Raw genomic sequence first — 25,887 nt, 5'->3', positions numbered from 1 at the left:
CCCGAAGATCTCTGGAGAAGCTGTGGATCGTTGAAGGAACGAGACTGCTCACCGGCAAAATGGGCGGAAGAATGGGCATATGTGAGAAAATTGTTTAGGCGGCCGAAGAAGCCCGTCCAGTGGCTGGCCAGGGCCTGACACTTTTGCCCCGGGCAAGCGCGATAGGGGTCACGGGCGAGCCGGTTGCTGTGCAGTGAGCGGCCTTTTTTTTCGCTCAGCGGAGACAAAATTTTGATTGCGGACGATAATTGCCCGGGGCGGAAGGCGCTGAGATTTCGCTGGTGGCTCGGGAAAAGTGCACATACGCAGCTCGCATTGACGGTTGTGCTGAGGGAGATCCGGGCCTTACCCCATCAGGTTTAGCACCAATCGAGCTCCCAATCCCTTTGAAAAATACCTGTCCGCTTCTAAACTTCCTCCATCTCTCTTTTTCGCATCTTCGCATCTTTTTCTTGCGTCCACCCATCACTTTCCTCCCTTCTCTCCTCTCAATCATAGTCCTCAGTTCTTCATAACCGCCGTCAAGATGGCCAAAGGGTTAGTCTACGCTCCATCCACCGTCAATTCCTGCTCTTCTGCAGCTGGGCCTGCTACCCGGCCGTCTCCCTAAGCTGCACGGGCAGCATCCGAGCAACCCTCAGCCAAATTTGGACAAACAGAAGCTGACTTGTTGTTATCTAGAGAGGTGGACCAAGGGTCCAAGACGATATTCGGCATGCCCGGTAAGGCTTCACCGTCGCTGATGTCGACATCTCGGACTCGGAAGCTCCTTGGCTTCCAGCTCGACGACTCGACGATCTGAAGCTGTGGCCAACAACAACTAACTTTCGACCCTAGGATTCGTGGTCGACTTTTTGATGGGTGGTGTTTCCGCCGCTGTTTCGGTGGGTAGCGCTCCTGTGCTTAGTAGTTCGTGAAAAAGAACTGAAACTGACAAAATTCGCTAGAAAACCGCCGCTGCCCCCATTGAGCGTGTCAAGCTCTTGATTCAAAATCAGGTATGTCTACCTGCCCCATGCCGTCCGAGACATCCACACGATACAAGCAACCCTCTACCCGCGTTCGAAGGGTTTCTGTTTCCCACAGCTTGCAAAAACATCTTATCAATAATGATCAATGCGATGATATCATACAACACAACGAGCCACGGATTGAGAATACAAACTTACAATGACGTATAGGATGAAATGATCAAAGCCGGTCGTCTTGACCGCAAGTACAGCGGTATCATCGACTGCTTCAGCCGAACCATGAAGAGCGAAGGTGTCATGGCTCTGTGGAGAGGTAACACTGCCAACGTTATCCGATACTTCCCCACCCAGGCGCTCAACTTCGCTTTCCGCGACACCTACAAGTCGATGTTCGCCTTCAAGAAGGAACGTGATGGATACTGGAAGTGGATGGCCGGTAACTTGGCCTCTGGTGGTGCCGCCGGTGCCACTTCCCTCCTCTTCGTCTACTCCCTGGATTATGCTCGGTACGTCTGCTACCCCGGTTACCACCCTCGGTCTTTTTACTGACACGATCGCACACAGTACCCGTCTTGCCAACGATGCCAAATCTGCTTCCAAGGGTGGCGGTGAGCGTCAGTTCAACGGTCTCGTCGATGTCTACCGCAAGACCCTGGCCTCCGATGGTATTGCCGGTCTCTACCGTGGTTTTGGTCCCTCCGTCCTCGGTATCATCGTCTACCGTGGTCTGTACTTCGGCATGTACGACTCCATCAAGCCCGTTCTCTTGGTCGGTCCTCTTGAGGGTAACTTCTTGGCCTCTTTCATGCTCGGCTGGGGTGTCACCACTGGTGCCGGTATCGCTTCCTACCCTCTTGACACCATCCGTCGTCGCATGATGATGACTTCCGGTGAGGTAAGTATTATCAATACTTGCGCTTTCTGTGATTCACAAGTGTATCTAACCGGACTGCGCAGGCCGTCAAATACAAGAGCTCCTTCGATGCTGCCCAGAAGATCATGGCTGCTGAGGGTGTCCGATCCTTCTTCAAGGGCGCTGGTGCCAACATCCTCCGTGGTGTTGCCGGTGCCGGTGTGCTCTCCATCTATGACCGTAAGTCCCAACCACACTCTCCATTACGTATCTTGTACTAACAAACCTGGCAGAGGTCCAACTTCTCATGTTCGGCAAGAAGTTCAAGGGCGGTTCTGGCTAAGCGCCTCGTCACTTCACTGCGACGATCCCGACAAGCGACTGTTCCAATCGCGCCAAATGGTGTAACCGGGGATGCATGGGGTAATAGCGCGCCTTCAGTTGGGAGGCTCAAAAGGTGGTGCGAGACTGTACGATGACACGGTGAGGTGTTCGCAGGGGCAGCAGCGCGGGCGGACCGAGTCGAGGGGACGAAACACATTTTGCAAATAGAGATGACACAAACGGGGGGATTGACGAGGGAAAATGGCCACGTTGAACCTCGTGGGGGTTTTGTTCACAACATGCAATGGGGTTTCCTGCTTTACAACATCCTTTCGTTTCCTCTTTCCCTCCGGTCTGCAATTGTATTTTACTGCCTGGGCCTTGTTTTTGCAAAACATCTCACTTCGCTCTCTTCTGCGGTTTTTCTGTTCCGACTCTAATCCATCTGTTTCACTGCCTACTCATACGCGGCAATTGCTTTGGGATTCCCCCGGGCGTCGCACCAGCGTTCGTTGGTTCCGCCCGCTTGCGCACAACACCGTTTACTTGAAGGTCCACTCAAGGAACTGATCAAGCTATCTACTGTATCTACCCAACCAGCACCACCACCACCAACCAGTCAACTAGTTATTCTAAGGTAAAGCCTGCTACGAAGCGAAGTAGTCTTAACTTTCTTGGTTCTCCCTAGTTTACCAAAACGCAGTCAGCACGTGTTCACGCAAGGAATCGCTGTCCAAGTGATGCGTTACCTAATTGGTATCTGGGTATATTACATTGTGCAGATAAGTCCTAATCCCTCCCTTCCAGAGCCTGAACCTGAGCCTAGCATGCAGTACTAACGAAAGCCACCCTTCGAGAACTTCTGCATTAGCTGAATGATGCAATTCGGCGTGGATGTCCCCCGCGCCTTGGTTCTATTGTAATCGACATTGATTTCCATGCTTGTCCCCATCCGATCGCGCCATACAACTACCATTCTTGCTCCTACAGAAAGAAGGGTTTCCTTCATCTACACTCAGGGGTGTGTTTTTGGCTGGGCTTTGGCCTTCTTTCTAAGTATCATCCTCCCCGTTGATGTGCTTCCAGATCTGCTTTTCCGTCTCGCTGAGTCTCTTGCCCGCGGCTTTCGCCCACGTCATGGCCGTCTTGACCATCGTGCCATTCGGGTCCCCGTTGGTCGCGCCCAAGTTCCATTCTCCGTCCAATATGCCGCCTCTTCTCGAGTACGAAAGCGGGGAAAGTGTGGTGCGGGAATCGTTCTCTTGGCACGATTCGACGGGTTTGTCGTCGAAGGAGCTGTGGTGGTCTTGTTGATAGCCTGGTGGGTGGGAGAGATCCTGGGGTTGTGCGTAGCTGTAGCTGTAGCTGGGGCTTGTGGTGGTTGAGGTCACGCCTGCGGGTGGAATGGAACGGGTAGGTGTATATGGCGCGTGGACCGCCGACGAGGGGGATTGCATCGGCAGGAGACGGGGGGGTGTGGGTGTTTGTGCTTGGACAGGGACAATCGTCTGGCGTTGTGGTGATGCATGCGGTGGCATCCATTGTTGATACTGTGGGATCTCAAGAGGCCGTGGTGGAAGGGGCACGCTTGGAGGTGACGAAGGACTGGCGACTGGCGAAAGGGGAGGGTACTGCGCCTGGTTGCGGCGGCGGAGGGTTGTATTCGGACGTCGTTGTGGTGTTGGTTGAAGTGGGCGTCGGTTCGAATCTATTGTTGTAACTACTCGCTCTTGTGTTGGTCGGTTGCGGGACTGCTGGGGCGCCAGGTCGCGCAGGCTGCTGCAAGAACAAGGGATCGGATGGTTCTGCGGAAGTCGGCCGACTCTGATCGGGTGAAGGCGTATAGCGCCTCGCCGCTGCACTGGGTGAGGATACGCCGAAAGGATGGGAGGGCAGGTTGGTGTTGATAGGCGAGGCCGTATGGACTGGTATTGGAGCCATCGTGGCAGGCGGTGCACGCGACCGGGTGGTTTGTATTCTTCTGTTCCTAGAGTTGTGGGATCAAGCGTTTGATGTCTTTCGAGGACGAGAAAGCGAGGGAGACGTGGCAAAAATGAAATAGGAAAGAAGTGACAAAGTAAAACTAGTATACTCTCTTGCGTCTTTTGTAGGTGAGACGGTTGATTGTCTGTGCGTTTGCGCTCGACTGTTCAAGGGATACCTCAGCGCAGGGCTGGCGTCATCGAAGGACGAACGACGGGTTGGAGCGTTTAGCGACGAACCCCTTGGATGTCGAATACCAACATCACCACCGCGAAACAGGGAACGCGACGTAGAGATGCAGATTGCCTTAACGAGAGGGCGTCGGACAAAGGGTCTTTGTCTAGGGCATGCGCATGATATTAGATTCGGTGCGTTCTCTGCACACTATGCAGAAAGCCCTTGACGGCCCTTTCTGCTTCCGGTAGTATTGTACACAGGGGATTGAACCTCAGCAAAATCCAAGGGCAAGAGTATGTGGTGTCACAAAGAATGCGGAGGCCATTTACGTGCAGCGAGCGAACTCTGTATACTGCCAAGCCCTTGGCGGGTATGACGGCTGTGATTCGCTGCGTCCACACCGCATGTAATGCGCCCGGAAAACTCCTATACTAGTGCAATCAACTTGATCCATCGACAGGTCGAGCACATGCAACGAGGACATCGCAATTACTTGAGAACAGACCAAATGCTATGCGAGCATCTCTGCGACTCATCTCTTATTGTCACTGCAACTCGGGACCGTGATCTGCCCGGAGATCACTCGCAGCTGGGTTACAAGCGTCTGCTCCAACCATCTGACAGCGTCACAACTGCTCTCCGAGGCACCGCGTGCTTGATTCGTGTGTCTTGATTCGCTCACTCGGCCAGGCGCATCTCAACTCGGTTGTTGCACTCTCTGCCCCAACTGGTCCCTCTGCCATTGCACACAAAAACCACACGGTCTTGTGAGCCCTAAACGGCGTGCTGGTCCCGAAGCCTGACGTCTCGGCTGCTTTGGGACTGAAAATTTCGACATTGGAGAGCGAGCAGCTCGCATCAAAACGCATCCAATTCACAGAAAGAACCTTCCACCATTCTAGCCTCGCCCCGAACGGCCTTCTCCCACCGCTTCTTGCTCGCCCAATGTCACATATACCGCATCCTCGACCATCACAGAGTGGTCCTTCGATTCGCTAACACACCTGGAAAAGTGTCGCCAGCCCGCGGGCGCCACCCCCAAGAGCCTTGCCCAGGGTCGACTCTATTCGTAATAGTGGCATTTAAGTCGTCTTTTTTATGCCCTCTCACCTCCAAATATGTAACGTTCTCTTTGTGTCCTTTCATACCTGGCACTAATCCGATCAGGAAATTCGGCAAGCAGATCCAACGCCAGCAGTTGGATCTCCCTGAATATGCGGCCAGTTTCCTCAACTACAAGGCCCTCAAAAGGGTCTGCCAAAACTTATGTATTCGTTGAGAGAAGGCTTTGCTCACCATGTCCTCCAGCTCATCAAGCAACTCAGTGCCACTCCTACCATTAGTGCCCAAGGAGGTCCTGCCACCCTCGACGCACAGGCGGCTCTCAGGGCAAATAAGGAGGTTTTCTTTTTTCGGCTGGTGGGCGCTTCACCATCTCCCGTACTTTCACGCCATCTCTGATGCAGGTTGTAGGAACGTGAGATAGAAAAGGTCAACGTCTTCTATCTCCAGAAAGAGGCAGAGGTATAGAAAAACCGTCTCCTCCTTGCAAGCCGGCCTCTGACCTGGGCCAGTTTTCGCTTCGTCTCAAAACATTGCTCGACAAGAAAAGAGTTATTCAAGCAAGAATAGCCGCCAGTTCCAGACTCTCTGCGAGCTTCGCGACGCTAGTCGAGGGTTTCCAACAATTCGACAATGATCTCAACAAGCTTCAAGTGTGAAAGAGTGTGTCCTCGAGAGGGTGTTTGGTGGCTGACACGCTGCAGCAATTTGTGGAAGTCAATGAAACTGCAATTTCGAAAATCCTGAAGAAGGTTTGTGTGACCTAACACTTATCTTGTATCAGGGACTGATTTGTTGTAGTGGGACAAAACATCCAAGGTGGACCACCATCTACAACCACGCGCGCCGAGGTGAGCTGACACCAGTGACAGTCAAGAACGAAAGAGATCTACCTCCAACGAGCCGTCGAAATCCAACCGTGCTTCAATCGCGATGTACTCCGGGACCTCGCCGACCGAGCGACCACAGCGAGACTCGACTTGGAAGCATGGGCTGAGGGTGAAAACATTCAGTACGAGGTATCTAGGCAACAAGACCGAACGATTGGACAACGTGTGGGCACGGAAGAGAGCGATATCGACATTCAGATCCTTCAGGCCTCGGCCGCGGGTAACACTGGCGCTCTACGGGAATGGTTTGCGAGACTGGGCAGTTCTCCAGATGCACGCGACCGTTTCACCAGAATATTCCTTGCCACAATCTCTGAAGCACCTGACGATTCTTTGAGCCTATTCCTAAACTCAGGTCTGGTCGATATTCATGCTGAGGATGACATCAACGAGCGAAACTGTTTGCACGAAGCTGCAATTTATGGCAAAGAGATTGTACTGGACTTTGCCCTCAGCCATGGAGTTGACCTTGCCCGTTTGGACGTGTATGGCAGGGTACCATTGCACTATGCATGCTTGAGAGGACGCCTGGCAATGGTCGAAAAATTGTTGGCCGCAGGGCCGAACACCATCGACATGAAAGATCATGACAACTTTACGCCGCTGATCCACAGCATTGTGCGGCACCGAGTCGACTGTGTTCGCCTTCTCCTTGCCAGCAATGCAAGGATCGACCCACAATCTGACGCAGACCACATTCCCTTGAACTTGGCCTGTCAGCATGGATCTATCGAAGTGGCTGCTTTGCTGTTGGAAAGAAACGCAAAACTTCTTCCTGACGCAGAGGGTCTATTCCCCCAACATCTCGTCGCCCGTTCGAGCGAAAAGGCCGATCTGCTTCTCCTTCTACGGCAGCACGGAGCGGATTTGAACCAGCGCGACAAGTTGTACCAATGGACGCCACTATTCCATGCAGCAAGCGAGGGTCGAGTCGAGTGCTTGCGGGCACTGCTTGAAAACAGTGCTGACCCCGAGGCACTAGACGAAAAGGGCCTCACAGCCATGTATTATGCAACATGGGAAGGCCACTTGGAATGTATGGAACTTCTCTGGGAGCAAAGTAGCCACCATCGCGCCGAACGCAGATCTTCCACCATGTTGGGAGCCGTGGTCCCTCCCCATAACCAGATGTTGGCAATGGAGATTACGCCCGAGGAGCCTACCGGTGCCGACGGCGACGGGATCCCTGATCTCTCCCTGCCGCCCCCGATCATACCACTGCGCCGCTACGGACACAACTTCCTCGATACGAAGACCTTTATTGCCCTCAACTTTGACCGGACATCGAAAGCCATCAAATTCTTCAACGAGGCGAGGTATCCTGCCGCTCGCTTAACCATTTCCTCGAAAACATCCGACCTCATTCCCCGTAATTTAATGCTGCCGATACAGGAGGATGCTAGATCGGTCTACTTTCAGGTCGACAATCTCAGCACCTTCTCTGTGGATTTCGAGATCTACCCGACCTTCGGATCCAAAGTGATAGCCAAGTCGGTCGCCCTGCCGGATGTCTTTCGGGCTATTCAGAGCAGCGCTGGCAACTGCTGCCTTCCACTGTTTGACCCAAGGCTCCGGTCGGTGGGCCAGATCCAGTTCGATTTCCAAGTCATTAAGCCGTACAACGGTACGCCGCTTGAGATCACACAATTCGCGCCGTACTGGAAAGCTACGAGCGCTCTCGACGATCACAGTGGATTGGTCACAGGCTCGAGCCTCTCCGGAGACTACCTCAGGTTGACGATACACCTTACCCGGGACGGTGTCCCTGTGAGCTACCCATCTTATTTCGTGACGTACAACAACCTCGACGTCTCCCTATGTCAGCTCAAATACGAGGTACTCGTGAAACTGGGCATGACCAGCGGTCTTCTCAACCGCGACGGTACACCGATACTGGAAAGTACGGATATCCTCGAGTGGCGCAATCGACTTTCCGGCTCGATCTTTTCTCTGCGCGAGATTCTAGCCGCGGTACCACCACATATTAACCTCAACCTGCACGTCTTGTATCCAACAAGCCACGAGGATCTCAATCTGGGTGTCTATTCCAATATTGACATTAACACTTTCGCTGATGCGATTCTGACCGAAGTCTTTGATCACGCGAGAGCCCTGCGCGCACAAAATCCAGATTTGACTCGTTCTATAGTGTTCTCTTCATTCAACAGCAACATCTGCACGGCCCTGAACTGGAAGCAGCCAAATTTCCCTGTCTTACTTTGCAACGACTTGGGTGGCGTGCAAAGCGCTTACCACTCCTCCGCAAATCTCCTTGAACCTGCTACCCGACGGGGGACGTCGATCAAGGAGTCTGCACGCTTGGCACAGCTGAACAACTTCATGGGCTTGACTTGCTCGTCCCGGATTTTACAGATGGTGCCTGCTTTAACAGAGACCATTAAGCAAGCAGGGCTGGTGCTTGTGTCTGATGCATCGGCGGACGACGATCGTGGACGCCAACAGCAATCTCACTCGCACGGGCAAGCGCAGAGCTCGGGATTCGCGATGATGCCGGACGGTGTCAACGGGGTTATGAAGGCGAATGGCATTCTACGATTCAACGAGACAGTCGACATGTGAGAAAGCTCTGGGTGGAAGCAGACCCGAAGAGGGTCTCTGGCTACTTACAGCGATTGATGATTTTAACGAAAACCCATAGGGGACACGGACCCCAATGCTGGTGGTTGCTTCGAGCAGAAAAAACGAAATTCCAGGCGATGGCGGGTTTCTGAAGCGGTTTGCATATCGGCCGGGACTTGCCGTGGTGTAGTGGCTATTGGTCATTATGTAGGCGAGAGACGGAGCATCGAATAGACAGTCGCAGAATGCCGACGATCTCAAGTCATGCGCAGGTTTATGTTCCATGGGCACGGCACTGGCAAATTCATGGCAGCCCTCGGGCTCACTCGGCCTTGGGCAGCATGGGAAACTCGTCTATCTCTCATCCAATCCGATACTCGTTTCGGGCAATAAGCAAGTCCAGATTACCGACTCGAGCTCGGCCTGCAAGGCTGGCCACCAGGTGTAACCCGAAGTATCCAAATATATAAAAATTATGCTGGGCATCCCCCGCCTCGATGATTTATTTCTTCCAGGACCGTCTCGTGTTTCAACATTCCTTTTTTTTTCTCCGTCTTTTCTCGGTGGCAGTGTGCATCTGCAAGCACCAAGCTATGCCAAAGTCTGAGAGTGTTGTTGTTATTCGGGCGGAAGATATCGAATATGAAGACCGCCTCGCCCGCATTGCCAACCAGGAAGACCGTTCGCAGAGTCGCCTCCAAGCGATCCGCAAGAACCCGTGGGCATTTGCCTGGTGCCTCTACGCCGTGTGGACGATTCTGCTCGTCAGCGTCGAAGATCAGGCCTCGTACAATGTGCTGAGCATCCCACAGTTCCGGAAAGACTTCGGCTCGTCGTTTGAGGGCAACTATGTCCTGGCCGCCTCATGGCAGTCGGCCTTCAGTGGCGCCCCAATTGCAACGTACGTCTTCGGACCAGACTCTACTCCCCAGCCTGCTCCTTTTTTCCGTCTGTATGGCAGATCAACCGCCTTATATGTAACGTGGCACATAGTCGAATCATCGGGGCACTGGCTGCGGGTCAAGTGGCCGACTGCATCGGCCGACGCAACACCCTTGTCGTTGCCATCGGTCTGTCGCTCGCTGCCGTGACCATGGAGTTTGTGGCCACAAGCAAAGAACTTTTCTTCGGTGGGAAGATGTTGAGTGGGCTGGCCGTCGCCGCGATTGAGTCAGTCAGCGGCACCTACATTGGCGAGGCATGATTACCCTGTCCCATCTCCTCTTATGAGTGGTATCCTCTAACATGAGAAATAGGTTGCTCCCCTGGCCCTAAGAGGTCTCACGACCGCCTTGATAGCCTTTTCGGCCGGAGCTGGCGCCCTGACTGTGGCCCTCATCATCAACAGTACCGGGGCATATACGACCAGATGGGCGTACAGGGCCGTCTTCTGCAGCCAGTTCGGGTTCGCTGCCATCGCCGCGTCTTTCGTCTGGTTCATGCCTGAGTAAGCTACTGCAAACAGCCATTCCTTAACTTGTCGTCCACTACTGATGACGGTGGCTGCCCCCCAGATCGCCGTGGTGGCTCTTGAGCAAGGGCCAAGAAGAGGTGGCCTTGAAATCTCTACGCCGTCTCGGATATACGAGTTCCAGTGGCGAAGATGCGAAACGTCTCGCGACCATCAGAGTCACCTTGGAAGAGATCCGCTGCGAGACTGAGGGTGTCACGTACTTCGAGTGCTTTCGCAAGTCGAATCTCCGCCGGACAATCGTGGCCATAGCACCGCTCTCGTAGGTTTGTGTCTTTGATCACGCGCCCTCCTTGATGCCTTTGGGACGGAGTATCTATGCTGAGTCGATGGTGACAGAGTCGAGATCTTCGTCGGGGCCATCTTCACGGGCCTGTATTCGACCTACTACGCTCAACTGGCGGGCTACAGCACCACCATGTCCTTCAGACTGCTCATCACCCAGCAGGTTCTGTCCATGGTCGGGAATGTCTTGTCGTGGTACCTGATTGAGCGGGTCGGCCGCCGTAACCTGACCGTCTACGGCACGCTGGCTCTGACATTCATGCTCTGGATCATGGGCGGGCTGGCTGTGGGCGGGAGCCGGGGCGAGCTGCGCGGCGCCATCGCCATGGTGCAGATCTACTCGTGGGTGTACAGCCTGACCATCGGCGCGACGGCGTACACGTATTTGACCGAGGTGGCCACGGCGCGGCTGCGCGTCAAGACCATGGCCGTCGGGCTCGCGACGCAGAGCTGCTTCGGCCTGCTGTGGAGCTTCGTGCTGCCGTACCTGTTCAACCCGGACAAGGCGAACTTGGGTGGAAAAGTGGGCTTTATATTCGGCGGCCTTGCCATACCTTGCTTCGTGTTCCTCTGGTGGCTCCAGCCCGAAACGGCGGGTCGGTCGTACGAGGAGCTCGACGAACTGTTTGTCAAGAAGGTCCCTGCGCGCCAGTTCAAGACGTACACGACCGAGGTGGAGATGAAGGTGGTGGTTTTGGCAAGGAGAGGAGGGGAGCAGGAGAGCACGGCGAGGAGGAGTGGTAGTAGTGAATCTGATAGCCCCAAATGAAACTGAGGCTGTTAGCGAGGAGTATATATCTTGGGTTATACAGCACAGGGCGCGACGACTTTGGCAATGAGATCAAAGACAAGGGAGGAAGTGTTCGAGTCCTCAGGCTCGCGGGAAAGGGTGAGGAGAGATATTGCATTTTACCCTCTGGCAGGATAGATAGACATGAGAGGGTGAGTTACAGCAGATACCATGTTCTCGATGAGCCTGTACTGCCACGCCGACTTTCCTCTGTCCCGTCTGTCTTCATGTGATGAGATAGTATTTACACATCCCTCATCCCTCATCATGCGTCGACAGACTCACCAGCCAGCCAGCCGTCTTTTCCTATGAAGCCAACAGACAGTCTTGAACACCCTTTCCCACCCTCTCCATCGCCGACTCTTCGAGTTCAAGGAATCCAGTACAACTACACGACACGACACTACACCTGGACCAACCCAGCCCCAATACCGACCCATATTCCCGCACCGGCCGCAAAGGCCGCCCCCCATCCGGGGCCCCGCAGCCGCCAGATCTGGTAGACGTCGACGACGCACAGCACCATGCCGGCGAGGATCACGGTGCCCATCTCGCGCAGCTGGCCGTCGGCGCCGAACTTGGCCAGCGCCAGCCCGATGCTCAGGTCGCGCGCGCCCAGCAGCGCCATCGACGTGGTCACGGCCGCGGCGTGGTCGGCCACGTCGGCGTTGGCGTGGGCCGGCGGCGTCGTGCTGCTCTTCGTCGGGTTGGCGTTGGTGCCGGGCGCCGGCGCCCGCGGGTACAGCCCGAATCCCTGCCCCGCCAGCACCGGGCAGGTTATGGCGAACGTCCCGAGGCCGATGTACGTCGCCGCCACGGAGAGGCCGAGCACGCGCCACGTCGAGGGGGAGAGGTCCATTATTGCTTGTTCGGTTCCTGGTTGGATTGTTGAAGAAGGGGGCTTGTGAGTTGGTCGCTGGGTTTCTGGCGACTCTGGGAGTTTGGCTGCAGGTATGTATAAATAACAGCTTGGTGTGGGATGACGAAGAGGTAGTGATTTGGGCAGGGTCGAGATATGCCACAGCACGTGAAAGTGAAGCCGGCGTCGATGGTCCTGGATAGATGCCACACAATCTCGGGACGATGTAGTTGGATGTTAGAGGGGGGAGCTGGGATTTGACTTTGGGGATGTCATGTAGTTATTGCATCATAGCAATAATCAAATACGACGAGGATACTTTGGCACTTGGCCAAATACGAATACGGAGACGGGGGTTATGGATTATTATTACATATGTATGTACCAAGCATGACAGTAGAGAGTCATTCTGTAGCGACCCGGAACCTCGGTGCCGGAACTATCTCCCCCCGCTGGAATGATGGTGTATGTTCCCTTCCCTTCTCTCCCCAGGCTCGAGACATCTGTGTGACACGACACCAGCCGGATTTCTTTCCTACCTCCATCAAAGCCAGAATCCGCAAATCCGTCGATTCTGTCCTCGAACATCTGGCGTCTCCCATGCAGTACACAGCACACCACGCCAGGCACCCTGGGTCTCTCCATACCCGGGTATCATCCTCGTAGTCCGGAGCTATCCAATCGTCCATAGATCACTGTGAGTGATGCACTGGAGGGGACGAGGATACGGTGACAGGGAGACAGCGCTCGACGTTTCCTCCCTTCCTCTGGTGTGTGTATATATATATATACCACTCTCTCTGAACATGTCCGCCACACAGTTCTTCCCGTCCACTTGGCATTATCCTAGTTGTCGTTTCAGACTCGATTTCTAGCGTATTCATCGGCGCCCCTCTCTTGCCGTCAAAAGACTTCCTTCATAGGGTCCGAACACACCAAGAGTGATTGTCATACCTTGGTACGAAAAAATTTGATACCAGTCTCTTGTGTTGACTCTGCAGTTTGTTGGAGATCGAAATCGAAGCGGAGTCTTTTGCGCCGGCACGAAGTATGCTTTTGAAAAGGCGCAACAGTGTCGAAAGGCCATCATGGTTGTTCGGAATTGCCCTCGCTGAGATCTTTCCAGCCAAGCCATGCCATCTGTACGTCGATCAATCGATGCTGGAAAATGGTGCTGCTATGTCCCTATGCCATGGTATCTGGCTAACTAGTTTGGAGGAAACTTGGTCGATGTCAGGTGGAAGAATAGTTTCTCAAGTGCCACTGCGATCGTCGTTGGGGGTTCAATAATGATGTTGTGAATGAGAACCCAGTGCCTGTATGACCTCTTCTCCATTATTGATTGCAGAATGGGGAGGGAAATGCATGCCGTTCAGTGTATATTGCTGCCTGTGCCTGCCAGTAGTGGTGGCAGGCGAAGGAATTCGCCAGAGACAGAAAGAAAATCGTTCAAAGAAGACGCCCTCCACGAAGCAACATGATAGAAAACCCAAGCACAGCTCATCTCAATCCATGGCTGAACCGGAAGCTAGCAGCGAAACTTAAAGGCCGTGGACGTGGAGAGGAAGGCAGGGGTCTTTATAATCTGTGGAAAAAAGCCCTTGCGAGACATCGAATATGTGATTCCTAGTGGATGAGTCCGCGGTGCATCCATCGCGAGTCATTTTTTTATCACATGGACGGGACATTCGGTGGGAGGGTCGCGGAAGTGACAGTCATTAATAGCACGTAAGTGAATGGGTTGAAAACATATTCGACACTTGAAGCAATACATTACCTCCTCATAAAGCATACCGGCCCCCCATCAAATACGGAAGGAGACATCCAATCTTCTCGTTGAAGCATTGAAGTCACAAAATGTCCACCTCGCGCGAAGGTGATTTGTAAATCCTGTGTTTCAGCTCTCATGAATCACACTGACAACATACTTCTCGCCATCCGCCCCAGTCGCAGTCACAATGAGCTGGTGCCCTTCGAAGTCTTCCTCCCTGTGACCCACTCCGACTTCCTCTTTGTAGTCTTTGTACCAGTCTTGTTTGCGTTCGCCACTCACCAATTCATGTCGGGCAGCAGCCACAGCCGCCTGTCGAGACAAATGAATCCCTCTGATTTCAGTATGCGTTGCACCATCAGCTGCTTGGACTGTGCAGAGAACATAGAAGAGGTTGTCTTCTACTCTCCCATCACCTGGCTTGGAGCGGACACCCAGAGAATTTGGCGTGCTTTCGATTTCAACATCGTGAACCTCGTCCCCCTTTCGGGCATGGACGACGACATTCTCCCCATGCTTCCATGCCGATGAAGGTTGGGTAACGTCATTTGTCGCATAATCGCTCAGAGAGTCGCGAGACAACCCCTCGTCCTCAAGGCGGCGAAGTGCAACCTTCTGGGCTGAATCGAGGTCTGTGTATGTTCCGCAGATTTCAGTACGGATGGTTGGAGGAGATCCAGGTTCCACGGTTGTCCGCTTGATGTGGAACAGGTCAGGAACAAGAGAAGGGCGTCGCTGCATGTTGGATCTGATAGCTTTCAAATATAGCTTTCTGGGACAATTGCGATGAGAAGTCACGATCGTAAGGAAAACGACGAGAAACGAGAAACCAAAGCAAATGCCCCTCTCTCAGCACCTTCGCCTTACCTGTTGACCCTTGTGAGCAGGGAGGGGTAATAAGCTCTGCACATGTGCGTATGCCCGGACATCAATGGCACTGAGCACACACTGACTGGATCTTGTGACAATGGAAGACCCCGAGCCGTTTAAACGAGGAGTTGCAAGCTCTGACCCCGCAAATAACAAATGGAAACTGGTGGATGATGCAAGGCCATGAATACGAGGTTGGCCGTGGCCAGTCGGATGTGACAAGGGTTCCGGAATGCAGAACATGCTCAGAGATGGATAAATACTTTGAGGTGATTGACGCTGTTGATATGCTTGAGGTTGTCAAAGCGGTTGAAGAGGAAGGAAAAGGAGAGCAGGTAGTGTGGGCCCACAAGCCCATTTCCCATTGGTCAGTATTTCAACCACTGACATTGGACATTTCAATCCGCAGTTGAAATCAAAGCTTCAAAGTTGCAATATACAACTTGACCTGTTAGACTCATTCGAGTTGGGCCCAACACAGCACCATCTCCCATCTGTCCTGACGTTGTGCGCGTCTTCCAACATGCCGCCGACAGTCCCTCGATTCGTGGCCGTGCAACTCCCACCTCCTTTCCTCCTTCCTCGAACGCTTCTCGGAAAATCCTTCAACGGCGCTCAGAGAAGATGTATGGGCATTCGCTCAATAGACCGACAGCCAAAACACAATCCCTACAATGTCGTGCCTGGCATTCAACCACTTCTTTCCACACCTGCCGCGGCCTTTGAACGAAAGCTGCGATCAGACACGCTTCCTCTCCGGTCTGGAGCTCTAGCAATCAAAAAGGGCATGACCGCGGTATATGATGTCGAATCTGGGAAGAGAATACCCTGTACAGTGCTGCAATTAGATCGAAATCAGGTTGTGAGCCACAAGACGCGGAGGAGACATGGATACTATGCCGTCTGTGTTGGCAGCGGCACGATCAACCCCAAGAACGTGGCAAAGCCCATGCTCGGCCACTACTCTGTCCAGGGCGTGAGCCCGAAAAGATTTCAACGCGAATTTCGAGTCCGAGGGCCAGAAGGACTGCTGCCCGTAGGAGAAGTGATCCGGGCTGACTGGTTCATGGCCGGGCAGTTTGTGGACACTCGGTCAAATTGCAAAGGCAAGGGTTTCGCAGGCCCCATGAAGAGATGGGGCTTCAAGGGCCAGCCGCGAAGTCATGGTCACTCTCTCAGCCACAGGTCGCATGGTTCAGTGGGTCCGAGTCAAGGGGGTGGTAGTCGTGTCTATCCCGGCAAGAAGATGGCCGGAAATATGGGTGGTCAGAGGAATACGGTGCAGAATTTGAAGGTCTTGCAGGCGGATGCAGAGAATGGGATTGTCGTCGTGCATGGTGAGTACCTGTTCCGCCGCTACTCTGAGGCGACTCGTTGCGCTAACAAACTGTCGGCAGGTGCTGTGAGTGGTCCCAACGGATGTCTAGTCATGATCCAGGATGCGTTAAAGAAACCTTGGCCAGAAGTTCCCCGGCTGCCGACACCGTCCAAGGTTGATACACCGGTGGTAGAGGCAGAGCCTGCGAAGATCCCTGCATAATAGAGCTAGCTATACATGGCTTCGAGCCCCATTGTACCATTACGCCGAGGCGGCCTTGCCTGTCCATGTTCCAAACTTTGGTTAGAAAAATTCAAGCCTGTTTCATTAAACGCTCAATCCCGTGTGATCGAGAAAAAAGCAACACATCCCGTCTTTGCGATTCCAAGGCATCCTTTTTAGTGGAGCCGCCTCAGGGCACTTGTTGGCGAATGCAATTAAGCTCCCCTATAGTCATACCTCATGCCCTCCAATTCGGCCAGTCCGGCGTGAACTTCGAACATGCTCCTTCTCGTGATGAAGACCATGGCAAAAATAAGGCCGGGGAGCAGCAGAAACAGCCATAAACCCTCCGGCACGTCGTTTCGTGAGCGATAACCCAGTGAGGCAACCAATAGTAGCGCATCGATGAACGCGTTGAGGTAAGGAAGGTATTGGTTGATCGGACTGTCGCTGGACGTTGGGAGGAAGCCGGTCCGAGAAACTCCCGTACCGTGCGCCTGTCGCTGTCGGGTGACCGTTGAGGTGCGCGTCAGGGCGGAGAGAGATCCCAGCGGCGTCGATGTCGGGATCATGTACATGATGTAGGCACTGGAGGCGAGCGAGGTGATGCTCAGCAGGCACAGAAACGCCATGGCTCTCGAAGTCGACATCGAGAGGTACCACATGAACGGGAGGGTGACGAGGAGCGGCAGGCCCGTGAACAGGATGGTGTAGATGGCATTAGTGGACGTCTCCGAGGCCTGCAGATTCTGGAGGAGGTGTTCTTGTTCTATCTCGATGGTGTGAGAAACAGCACGTCAGGAGATATTATTGAGGGGCCTCGCAGGAAACCACCGCTCTCTGCCGGGAATGACACGGAATGAGAGCCTTGGATGGTTTCCTGGTCGCTCTCTCGTCACACACACACACACACACACACACACACACACACACACACACACACAGGGGGGCAACTTATGCACAACTCTCTGTGGGAAATATACGCACCTTCTTCGTCCATTTCTTCGTGCGACATGTCCTCATCATCTTCGGAAGGATACTTGAATGTTTTCCGAAGCCGGGCACTGCTCATCGTGCTGATGTATCTAAGACGCCGTCGAGGAGAGAGAGAGGCTGGAGAGACAGACAGACCTGAGACGATGACTTGGGTCTGCGTCCAGCTACCTCAAAAAGCAAAGTCTCCGAAACGCGTGCGATGAAGGAAAGGCAGAGGGGATTGTGTCATATGATCTCATTGAAACACCAGCTTGTCCACATGGAAGCCCTTGAAGTCGCTGGATGAAGCATCGCGCGGAGAAACGTGGCTCCGATGAGCTGCCGAGGCGCTAACCCCTTGCAGTTTCACAGGCACCAATTTTGGGGCGGTCATCTTTTCTGCAGGTTGCAAACGCTATACAGATACAGTTCCGCAGAAGCTAACCCAGAGGCAGAAAGGTCCGTGATTACTTGGTTGGCGGTGTTGTCCTGCATCCCACAGTCAAATAAGGTGTTCTCAGTCGGGAGGAATCAGCTGTGGCTTGAATCCTAATCTTCTACTGGAGGGTTCTGCCTGCGGTCGACGCCGGGCCACATTTTTCGAACGCCCCGCGCAGGACCCCAACCAAATTTGGTTTTTTCTGTGATTTTCTGCTTTTTTGCATTTTTATTCTCGAGGTAGCCAACCCCGTTCTAGCACAACACTTACCCCTTGCTACTATCAGCAGTTAATACACTGACTAGCCAGTAGGAGAGCAGTGATGATGGCTCGCATTAACCGCACTCTCCTTCACTGCGCCCTAGTTTGCAGGTAACACATCTGATCAACCAACACTACCCTAATCGGGATCCAAAAAGCCCAAACATCACCATGCTGCGGCACGGCATAAATATGGAGACAACCCACCTAGAAAGACCAGAGCCCTGAACACCTGGAACACAAATATCTTGTCAAATGGATAGGTATATAATAGGAACGCCAAACCACTTTCTTTCCCCCTTCACAATAATACTAAGGCCTGCTCGTGCTTTTTCAAAATCCACAGCGTTTTCGACATCCAGATTTGCTGGTCAGTGCCACCAAAGGAAGAACTGACGGGACTAACGGCCTCATCATATATCATGGCCATTTCTTCCGATACCATTGTCGGCATCGTGACTTTGTTGGTCATGTGTGCTCCCGCCATACTTCACCTGTGCCGTTGTCTGCGCAACGGACGACGGAGGACAGCCAGTGGACGAACCATACGCCTTCGCACCGCCACACCTCCGCGTGCCCTTATTCCATATCTACCCTTCCACCACTGGATTAATATGAACAGCAGCCAAGCCCATACATCGTCAATGAGACTCGAATATGCCAGCTCATCATGGGCAAGCCACCAAGCCAGGCTCTCGTTGCTGGAGAATGGAATGCTCTATACTACCGTGAGAACAAAGCCGTTGTCCTACCTGGAGTGCCTGATTGGGACTAACCGAGACGCATTGAGCAGAGAAGCATGCACATAGAAGAGAATTTCGTCCTTCGCTCAGGCTTTTGACCTTCACCACAATGCAACACACGGAGTAGGGAACGCATGCATGAAAGAGAGGACACACCATGGCTCGGACTCCTCCAGGAGGGTGCAGATTGGGGTGAACATTTATTGAAGCAGGAGTACTGTGCCGCCTTCTCCTGCTTTGTAAATTGTGGGATCAAGTCAATGCCGACAGTGACCATGGCAAGGCACATCAAAGTGCCAACCACAATGGAGGAGAAACATCCCTCCATGGCACCATCAGCCGTAGCTTTCTCGTCGAAAGCCACCATACGAACCCTGTCTCCTAGGGTAGTCCATGAAAGGGCCCAATCGGGACCCGCACCCCAGATCCATCAGCCTTGTGCGCGGTCCACCTTCGCCACCAGACCAGCACATGGCCTTATGTCACCCATCGGTCGAAATATGGAGATCGATGAGATGTTTATTTGAGGGGAGGCAGCGTATATCAGCGTCTCCTTAACCATATTTCAATGACGTACTGGTGACACAAAAGTGACTCCGATTGTCCTCCGGCCCATAACTCCGTGGTGGCTTTTAAGTAGAGCATTTGCTGTTCTATGCTGGTTCCTTTTCGCCGGGACTGCGTGAGACCTGTTATCTAGGTTTCTTTGAGTATTCCGCTTGATCATAGACATCCAATTTTCCCCTCTATCGTCCACCGTCATTTCAGACCAGAACTCCGTCCAACTCCTGCGAGAACCACTTGAAGTTGCTGTCGGACGAGCCTTGGCGGAGCACAGCAAAGACGACATCCTCCCACCAACCACTCGAGAACTCTATTTCGCGAAACACCTCGGACCAGAGGCGAGCCACTTCCTTCGGTGGGTTCTGGAACGCTCCGCAGCCGAAGGCACCGAGCACGATCTTGCGATGTCTGTTCCTGATGGCGGTCCGCAGGATAACACGCATTTTGTCTCTCATCATCTCGCGATCTTCTCGCCTGGCGTAGAACTTGCTTGCGTCCTGGTTAGGCTGCGCTGGGTTGGACCCCAGACTGGGTTGGAAGACGGCCGCTGCGCTGACGACACTGATGACCGGTAACTTACGGGGGTCTTGGCAGTCGAGAAGTTGATGACCGTTTGTCAGACTGTCTCTGATCACGAGGACAGCAGGGGAGTAGATGGCGGCTTTGTCTGGTATCGGATAGAAGCGCAATTTGAGAGTGAAGGACAGAGATGTGCGGTAGCAGAGGGCTTCTTCTTGGGCGAGGGCACCCTTTCTGAATCCTCCACCGGCGCGAATCGCATTGGCCATGTTTAAGATACAGACCGGTTTCTGGTGTGGAGTGTGGCCGAGTTGAAGGGCGGCGTCGATGGTGTCGCTGCTGATGACGCGGATCTTGGTCTTGGGCAGGTTTGGACAGAAGGTCTGATCGAGGGGCAGTGCCGCCTCTTTTTCATAGAGGTAGCCGTCTGGTTTTGCGTCCGGCCGCGTGAGGAGGAGACCGGGGAGGACTGAGACTGTTTCTTTGGCAACTTTCACCAGTTGGTCTCTGTCATGGGCCTTTGGGGTTACCGGTGGACGTGTCTGCAGCTGTCCGGCTGAAGAAAAGCCCAGCACACCCTGCCTGAAGCGCACAGAAGGGCCCTTGCCGCTAGACATACTGTGAGGGTCACTCATTGTGGTGCCTAGGGAAGCTGAGCTGCTGATGTTATGAGAATGACAACCGCGTGGGGGAAGTGAAGCATAAAATATGATTGGCGGTAAGTACAGATGGTGGAGCCTGCCACGAGGAGGAACGAGCCAACTTGGCGCTGCTTTAACCCTGTGAGGTCCCGTCGTGATAGTATGAAAGGTAGCGTCCTGTCGACGCCTGTAAGTGAAGTAATGTGCTATTGGGATATGAGTTGAATGTAGAATGGATGACGCACTGTGACTTTTATACGAAATGTGTGGATCTGGCTGCGAAAACTCACCCTGTAAAGAAGCAACAATAAGGATCACGAAGGCAACGAGAACCTAGGTAGTGTCCAGGGTTATACATGGTGTCTTTAATCACTGTAAAGGATTCCCATACGACACTAGGTCGTCAGCCACAAGGGCAATCAACCCGTCTTTTGCTGGTGTTATCAATGCTGCTTTCGTCTACTTTGGTGGGCCCTGGCTATGATGATCTCCACATTGGAATTCGAGTTCCGGTTCAGCCCATCTGGAACGGCTTCAGGGGCCGAACTACCTTATAGGGAGCATTCTAACGCTTGGTCCCAGCGCAGGTCAACCACTGTCTCGCCATTCATTGAGCCTCCGTCATAGGATACAAAAAGAAGTTTCATTCAAAGTTCGTGCAATTGCAAGCTACGGCGAAAGTCAAGCCCCAATATGACAACCCCCTCTCATCTCGGTTTCTGGACTTTGCAGCACTGGTAGGTAGTCTCGATAGCAGTTCCTGGAGTAAACAGGGTTCCACTTCATAACCCAAGGAATATACCTATGTTAAACTGGAGATGGTGCACAAGACGAGAACCCGAAAAGAAGTCAGGTTCCCACTTCCCAAATTAGCAGGATTTCCGAGCGGCACACCCCATCTCCAGGCACTAACTAACAGATCTACTCCGCATAAGCATAAACGTAGAGCTCATTTCAGTGACCACGAGGAAACGAGCGCCACTTTCAAATCACAATCCCAAAGCAAAAGTTGAAGACGCAGGAGTGAGTTCCAGTGAAAGACCTTGATCATCATCTCACGTCCCTAGCGAATCTGTGGACTGAATTTGTGGACTGTGCTTAGTGATGATGGACGTGGACGAAACAATGACCACATCCACCTCCTCTTCACCGTCCGCGCACCAAGACCCCGACGAAGGGTTCGAAGAGGACAACCTCTCCCCAGCAGACTTGAACAACGACAACTACGGAGGCCTCTCTCAGAGCAACCGCCCTCACACTCCGGCGAACGACCACCTCAACGCAGCCGCACCCGGCGAACTCTCCCCACCGCGATCGCAGAGGCAAAGCCAAAGCGAAGACCTCCAGCAACCCACGTCACAAGCAATGGCCAACGGCACGGCGACGCGCACCTCAGCCAGGGTCGCTGCCATGGCCGGAAAATCTGAAGCGGAAGCACAAGGCCAGGCGACAGCGACACCCGACGATCGAGACGGCCGGGGCAAGCCTGAGAGGGCGTGGCGCAGCAAGAAGGCCCAGGAAGAGAGGCAGCGCGCGTGGGAAAACATTGTAGATCGGGACTTCAGTCTCAAGGAGTTTGGAGATGTCATGTTGCAGGGCAAGGCGCAGGGATCTCGATGACGGTCATGAGGTACGAAGCTGATAACGAAGCGACGTGCGGGAATGCCTCATGAACATGGAGATATGGACCTTACTCTACTTTTACTTGCATGGCGAAGGCGCACAAGGCGGGAGAGATAGCATTCACATGGAGGGTGCTAGAATACTGTGCTTCTGGAACAGACAAGCATTTATTCGCAACACCTCGATTCTAAAACAAGGTCACTGGGCATCTTTCGTTGCAACTGCGCTATATGCATGGTTGGACCAGAATACACTCACCTATTCTGTTCCATGCCATTGACTTGATATCTTACCGTCTCACCATATCTTGAGGGCATTGCAGTAGGACAAAGACACGACATACGCTGTATTTGGCACTCCTCTGACGTCACACAAGCCCCAGTTTCTGGGCATTCCTCGATATACATAACTGTTATCAACTCTCCTAAGCCTGAACTCGTGCAAAGAACTCGTCTCCATTCCAGTCTTTAGGATGACCCCGGCTACCGGAGGAGTCTCTCCCCCTGCACCATCAGAGAGTCACAGGTCGATCCCGTACGACATCAAGGACGACACTATACGGCCACCGCGGCGACACGCCCTGCTTCACGTCCCGGACTCATACAAGTCTGGCGTGCCGAGTCCGCTGATAGTCGCGCTGCACGGGAAAGGCCAACCAGCCAAGGAGTTCGAGTATCACACTCAACTCTCCAACGCGGTGTTCAATTTGCATTATATCGTCGTATACCCGGAAGGGGTGGATTTGCAATGGACGGGCGACCCCGAGGCGCCGCCTCGAGACGAAGTGGATGATATTGGGTTCATCGACGTCCTGATCGACCACGTCATGCGTGACTACACTGTCGACGCCACGCGGGTCTACGTCGCGGGATTCAGCAACGGCGGAGGGCTCGCTGCACTACTGGCCGGCGACTGGAGAGCGTCCGGGCGCATCGCCGCATTCGCCATGGCTTCCGCCGCCATTTACCAGGACGAGGCGCTCAAGGAACCGCTATTCAGCACGCCCCACCCCTCACGGCTACCTGTGCCCATGTTGGAGTTCCACGGCGACGCAGACCCGGTCGTCCACTACGAGGGCAGAACCACGCCGGACGGGCCGACGTACGACGTCTACGAGTGGCTGCAGGGTTGGGCGAAGAGGAACGGGTGCGTTGACCTCGAGGGCCAGCGTGTCTCCTTGTACGATGGCAGGGTCGAGAAGATCGTTTGGAGTATGCAAGGTAGCGGCCCGTACGGGGATCAGTATGCGCACAGTGTGATTGAGCATTACAAAATTGCAGGCTTCGGTCACGGGTGGCCGTCAAGGTATCCCCTGAACAATGACAGCCAGGAGCGACACGGTCCAACGTACTTTGACGCGACGCCGCTGGTGATGGAGTTCTTTGGGAGGTTCAAGCGTTTTGAAGCGTAGAGCATTGCATTTGGAAAAACAATACTATAGTAGACCGTTGGTAATCAAGACACGCAATGATCATCTTTCGCATGGTAGAGAGTGGATGTCTACGCCCTTCATCGGAGTCCAAGAAGTTGTTCCCATCCTAAGGTCCCTAAGGCCTCCAGACTGAGACACAGCACGAGTGAATTACGGCAATAATAAAGAACTCGTTCGTAGATCTGGGACTCCGTTACGCCAATAACTTTTAAGCTATGGCTCACCAATCATATCGTGCCGGCACTCAAGTGTCGGCGAGTTTGGATTGGGTATTAGGATCACGTAATAAAGCTTCTAGCGCGGCTCAGTCCACCAATTGTGTCGTGCCGACACCCAAATGTCGGGGAGCTTGGATTGGGTAAGTTAAGAACGCGGTAGACCTCCTGTTGTCTCAGATAAATCAGCCTGCGGTTGGTCGGCGCTAACGCACTGATTGGCTCGCTGACGCGCATTGACCAATCAAAAAGTTTTACAAACTTTTCTCCCAAACGAAGTTAGCGTGTAACGCTAAGCGCGACGCGCCAAAGCTGAAAGGGCTGATTTATCTGAGACAAGACCTCCTGGGCACTAGGTATCTGGGCGGTGCACGTTGTTGATCCAACTATATTATCCTTTGTCCGATTTCACTAGCCTTCTCTTCCTAACCCTTCTTTAGGTCTCTATCATCATGTCTTATATATCGGATACCACACAAATTACCCAGACTCGGAAAATCGAACCTAGAAATCCGCTACCCTACTGTCATGAATGACAAGCATATAAGCTAAGAGGTCCAAGATCTGTCATGAAATGACAGGATTCTTAGTCTTTTTGGGCGATCCCCAAGGGGCTGTGGACCTCTTCCTGACACCTACTATACACCACTAGACCACCCGTGCTCAGAGGGGAGACTTTACCTCATATATGACCCTATGCCGTGGCTATGGTGTCGATAGCACACTCCCTGGTATCATTAGGTGCAACAAGGTCGGAGAGCCAAAGCTAACGGCGGCTGTCTGGGAGTAACATTACTGGCGATGCCATAAGATCAAGTTAAAACAATTCAAAGATTTGAAATCTCTACGAAGCAACCCTGGTAGACTCCCGATTTGCCATCCACATCACCAACATATCCTAGCCAACCTGTTCCAAAGGTCCTGTTACTGTACTTCACTCAGTCTTAATTGGGCATTCGGCGAGATAGGCGGCACCGGCGAAGGAAGGCGACCATACTCTTCACCATCTCTTTCGGCAACGGCGCAGGAAGTCTGGCAGGTTTGACGTGGAGATTGTGGTCCGGATATTCAGGGGCGTCAGTCCATTCATCTTCGGGAATGGTGGCGGCGACATCATCAAAAGCTTGACCGCGCGACTCACCAAACGCCCAAGCCAACTCCTGAGGCGAGCATCTCTTGCCTTGAATGCTCTCCGGCATGTTTCTGTCGTTGACCGGATTCGTTCGAGTCTTTCGGTCGGCACCCAGATCCAACAGGATCCGAACAAGCTCGACATGGCCATTCGAAGACGCCAGATGCAATGGAGTCCAGCCCCGGGAATCTGGGAGCTCAAGTGCTGCAGAGCCGAATCTTTTTTCGTACGCTCGGAACAGGATGGAAAAATTTTCGTGATTGCCATACTTGGCCACAATATGCAGTGGCTTCCAGGCAATTTCAAGAAGGGACTCAAAGGCGTCGACGCCATAGTCCATCAGCAGTTGCAGGTCCGCTGGGTCGGCGAAGATCGCCGCGCGGTGCATAAGGCCCCAGCCACGATTGTCTAGACGACCTTCGTGCAGCACGTGAAATTCTTCGCCTCTAGCGCGTAACATGATGATGAACTCAGCTGCTGGCGGGTGTCGGAAGCCTTCTGCCATGGTCCCCGGCCACAGATAATAGAGGGGGGACCAGTCGTGGGTGGTGGAATGATCAAAAGAAGCCCCATAGGACAGTAATGTCCTGCATATCTCCAGCTGTCGGTGCTTGAGAGCCCAACACAGGGGAGACGTCTGCTTGACGCCGAAGGCTCGGTCCACGAAAGCACCTAGAGTAAGTAGTAGCTTGACAGCGTCATGTCGACCATACTGGATTGCGAGACACAACGGTGTGATCCCTTTTGCGGTGGTGTCATACGGAGACCCCTTTCGCAGAACTAGAAGTTGCTGCATTCTCACAACGTCCCCCTCCTGTGAAGCCCTCAAAAATTCGTGTTCGAGAGACACTTCGTGCGAACTGGAGAGGCGGCCTTGGCCAGGTAAAGCTCCTAGCCAGCGTTGCCAGACGAGACGA

At 53.4% G+C, this 25,887-nt stretch overlaps 13 protein-coding genes across 13 annotated transcripts; 6 read left to right on the top strand and 7 right to left on the bottom strand.

Annotated features, from left to right (window-relative positions):
* Positions 1 to 526: 526 nt before the first annotated feature.
* On the top strand, positions 527 to 2,167 carry AYL99_05829 (ADP,ATP carrier protein; the record flags this gene model as incomplete). Its single annotated transcript, XM_018837341.1, has 8 exons — positions 527 to 537; positions 682 to 722; positions 838 to 884; positions 948 to 998; positions 1,182 to 1,477; positions 1,536 to 1,866; positions 1,929 to 2,064; positions 2,118 to 2,167. 8 exons carry the CDS (start codon positions 527 to 529, stop codon positions 2,165 to 2,167), a joined length of 963 nt encoding a protein of 320 aa, XP_018694194.1.
* A 1,033-nt stretch (positions 2,168 to 3,200) lies between these two features.
* AYL99_05828 (hypothetical protein) lies at positions 3,201 to 3,686 on the bottom strand (the record flags this gene model as incomplete). Its single annotated transcript, XM_018837340.1, has 1 exon — positions 3,201 to 3,686. One exon carries the CDS (start codon positions 3,684 to 3,686, stop codon positions 3,201 to 3,203), a length of 486 nt encoding a protein of 161 aa, XP_018694193.1.
* Positions 3,687 to 3,708: 22 nt separating this feature from the next.
* On the bottom strand, positions 3,709 to 4,089 carry AYL99_05827 (hypothetical protein; the record flags this gene model as incomplete). The annotated part of the gene is made up of 1 exon (XM_018837339.1): positions 3,709 to 4,089. One exon carries the CDS (start codon positions 4,087 to 4,089, stop codon positions 3,709 to 3,711), a length of 381 nt encoding a protein of 126 aa, XP_018694192.1.
* A 727-nt stretch (positions 4,090 to 4,816) lies between these two features.
* Positions 4,817 to 8,840, top strand: AYL99_05826 (hypothetical protein; the record flags this gene model as incomplete). The annotated part of the gene is made up of 8 exons (XM_018837338.1): positions 4,817 to 4,959; positions 5,476 to 5,560; positions 5,617 to 5,727; positions 5,782 to 5,832; positions 5,883 to 6,023; positions 6,075 to 6,122; positions 6,172 to 6,189; positions 6,243 to 8,840. The coding sequence occupies 8 exons, from the start codon at positions 4,817 to 4,819 to the stop codon at positions 8,838 to 8,840; spliced, it is 3,195 nt and encodes a 1,064-aa protein (XP_018694191.1).
* Positions 8,841 to 9,433: 593 nt separating this feature from the next.
* AYL99_05825 (hypothetical protein) lies at positions 9,434 to 11,365 on the top strand (the record flags this gene model as incomplete). Its single annotated transcript, XM_018837337.1, has 5 exons — positions 9,434 to 9,741; positions 9,834 to 10,014; positions 10,097 to 10,287; positions 10,355 to 10,573; positions 10,651 to 11,365. The coding sequence occupies 5 exons, from the start codon at positions 9,434 to 9,436 to the stop codon at positions 11,363 to 11,365; spliced, it is 1,614 nt and encodes a 537-aa protein (XP_018694190.1).
* A 424-nt stretch (positions 11,366 to 11,789) lies between these two features.
* On the bottom strand, positions 11,790 to 12,245 carry AYL99_05824 (hypothetical protein; the record flags this gene model as incomplete). The annotated part of the gene is made up of 1 exon (XM_018837336.1): positions 11,790 to 12,245. The coding sequence occupies one exon, from the start codon at positions 12,243 to 12,245 to the stop codon at positions 11,790 to 11,792; it is 456 nt and encodes a 151-aa protein (XP_018694189.1).
* A 1,897-nt stretch (positions 12,246 to 14,142) lies between these two features.
* On the bottom strand, positions 14,143 to 14,757 carry AYL99_05823 (hypothetical protein; the record flags this gene model as incomplete). Its single annotated transcript, XM_018837335.1, has 1 exon — positions 14,143 to 14,757. The coding sequence occupies one exon, from the start codon at positions 14,755 to 14,757 to the stop codon at positions 14,143 to 14,145; it is 615 nt and encodes a 204-aa protein (XP_018694188.1).
* A 652-nt stretch (positions 14,758 to 15,409) lies between these two features.
* AYL99_05822 (50S ribosomal protein L3) lies at positions 15,410 to 16,426 on the top strand (the record flags this gene model as incomplete). Its single annotated transcript, XM_018837334.1, has 2 exons — positions 15,410 to 16,223; positions 16,284 to 16,426. 2 exons carry the CDS (start codon positions 15,410 to 15,412, stop codon positions 16,424 to 16,426), a joined length of 957 nt encoding a protein of 318 aa, XP_018694187.1.
* Positions 16,427 to 16,641: 215 nt separating this feature from the next.
* AYL99_05821 (hypothetical protein) lies at positions 16,642 to 17,498 on the bottom strand (the record flags this gene model as incomplete). Its single annotated transcript, XM_018837333.1, has 2 exons — positions 16,642 to 17,195; positions 17,414 to 17,498. 2 exons carry the CDS (start codon positions 17,496 to 17,498, stop codon positions 16,642 to 16,644), a joined length of 639 nt encoding a protein of 212 aa, XP_018694186.1.
* Positions 17,499 to 19,608: 2,110 nt separating this feature from the next.
* On the bottom strand, positions 19,609 to 20,562 carry AYL99_05820 (hypothetical protein; the record flags this gene model as incomplete). The annotated part of the gene is made up of 1 exon (XM_018837332.1): positions 19,609 to 20,562. One exon carries the CDS (start codon positions 20,560 to 20,562, stop codon positions 19,609 to 19,611), a length of 954 nt encoding a protein of 317 aa, XP_018694185.1.
* Positions 20,563 to 21,693: 1,131 nt separating this feature from the next.
* On the top strand, positions 21,694 to 22,188 carry AYL99_05819 (hypothetical protein; the record flags this gene model as incomplete). Its single annotated transcript, XM_018837331.1, has 1 exon — positions 21,694 to 22,188. The coding sequence occupies one exon, from the start codon at positions 21,694 to 21,696 to the stop codon at positions 22,186 to 22,188; it is 495 nt and encodes a 164-aa protein (XP_018694184.1).
* A 475-nt stretch (positions 22,189 to 22,663) lies between these two features.
* Positions 22,664 to 23,602, top strand: AYL99_05818 (hypothetical protein; the record flags this gene model as incomplete). Its single annotated transcript, XM_018837330.1, has 1 exon — positions 22,664 to 23,602. One exon carries the CDS (start codon positions 22,664 to 22,666, stop codon positions 23,600 to 23,602), a length of 939 nt encoding a protein of 312 aa, XP_018694183.1.
* Positions 23,603 to 24,782: 1,180 nt separating this feature from the next.
* On the bottom strand, positions 24,783 to 25,475 carry AYL99_05817 (hypothetical protein; the record flags this gene model as incomplete). The annotated part of the gene is made up of 1 exon (XM_018837329.1): positions 24,783 to 25,475. The coding sequence occupies one exon, from the start codon at positions 25,473 to 25,475 to the stop codon at positions 24,783 to 24,785; it is 693 nt and encodes a 230-aa protein (XP_018694182.1).
* Between the last annotated feature and the right edge of the window lie 412 nt (positions 25,476 to 25,887).

This window comes from Fonsecaea erecta, assembly GCF_001651985.1.
Source record: "Fonsecaea erecta strain CBS 125763 chromosome Unknown Scaff4, whole genome shotgun sequence".
NCBI lineage: Eukaryota > Fungi > Ascomycota > Eurotiomycetes > Chaetothyriales > Herpotrichiellaceae > Fonsecaea > Fonsecaea erecta.
The sequence above is the reverse complement of the archived record's forward strand: the minus strand, read 5'-3'. Positions and strand labels throughout refer to the sequence as shown.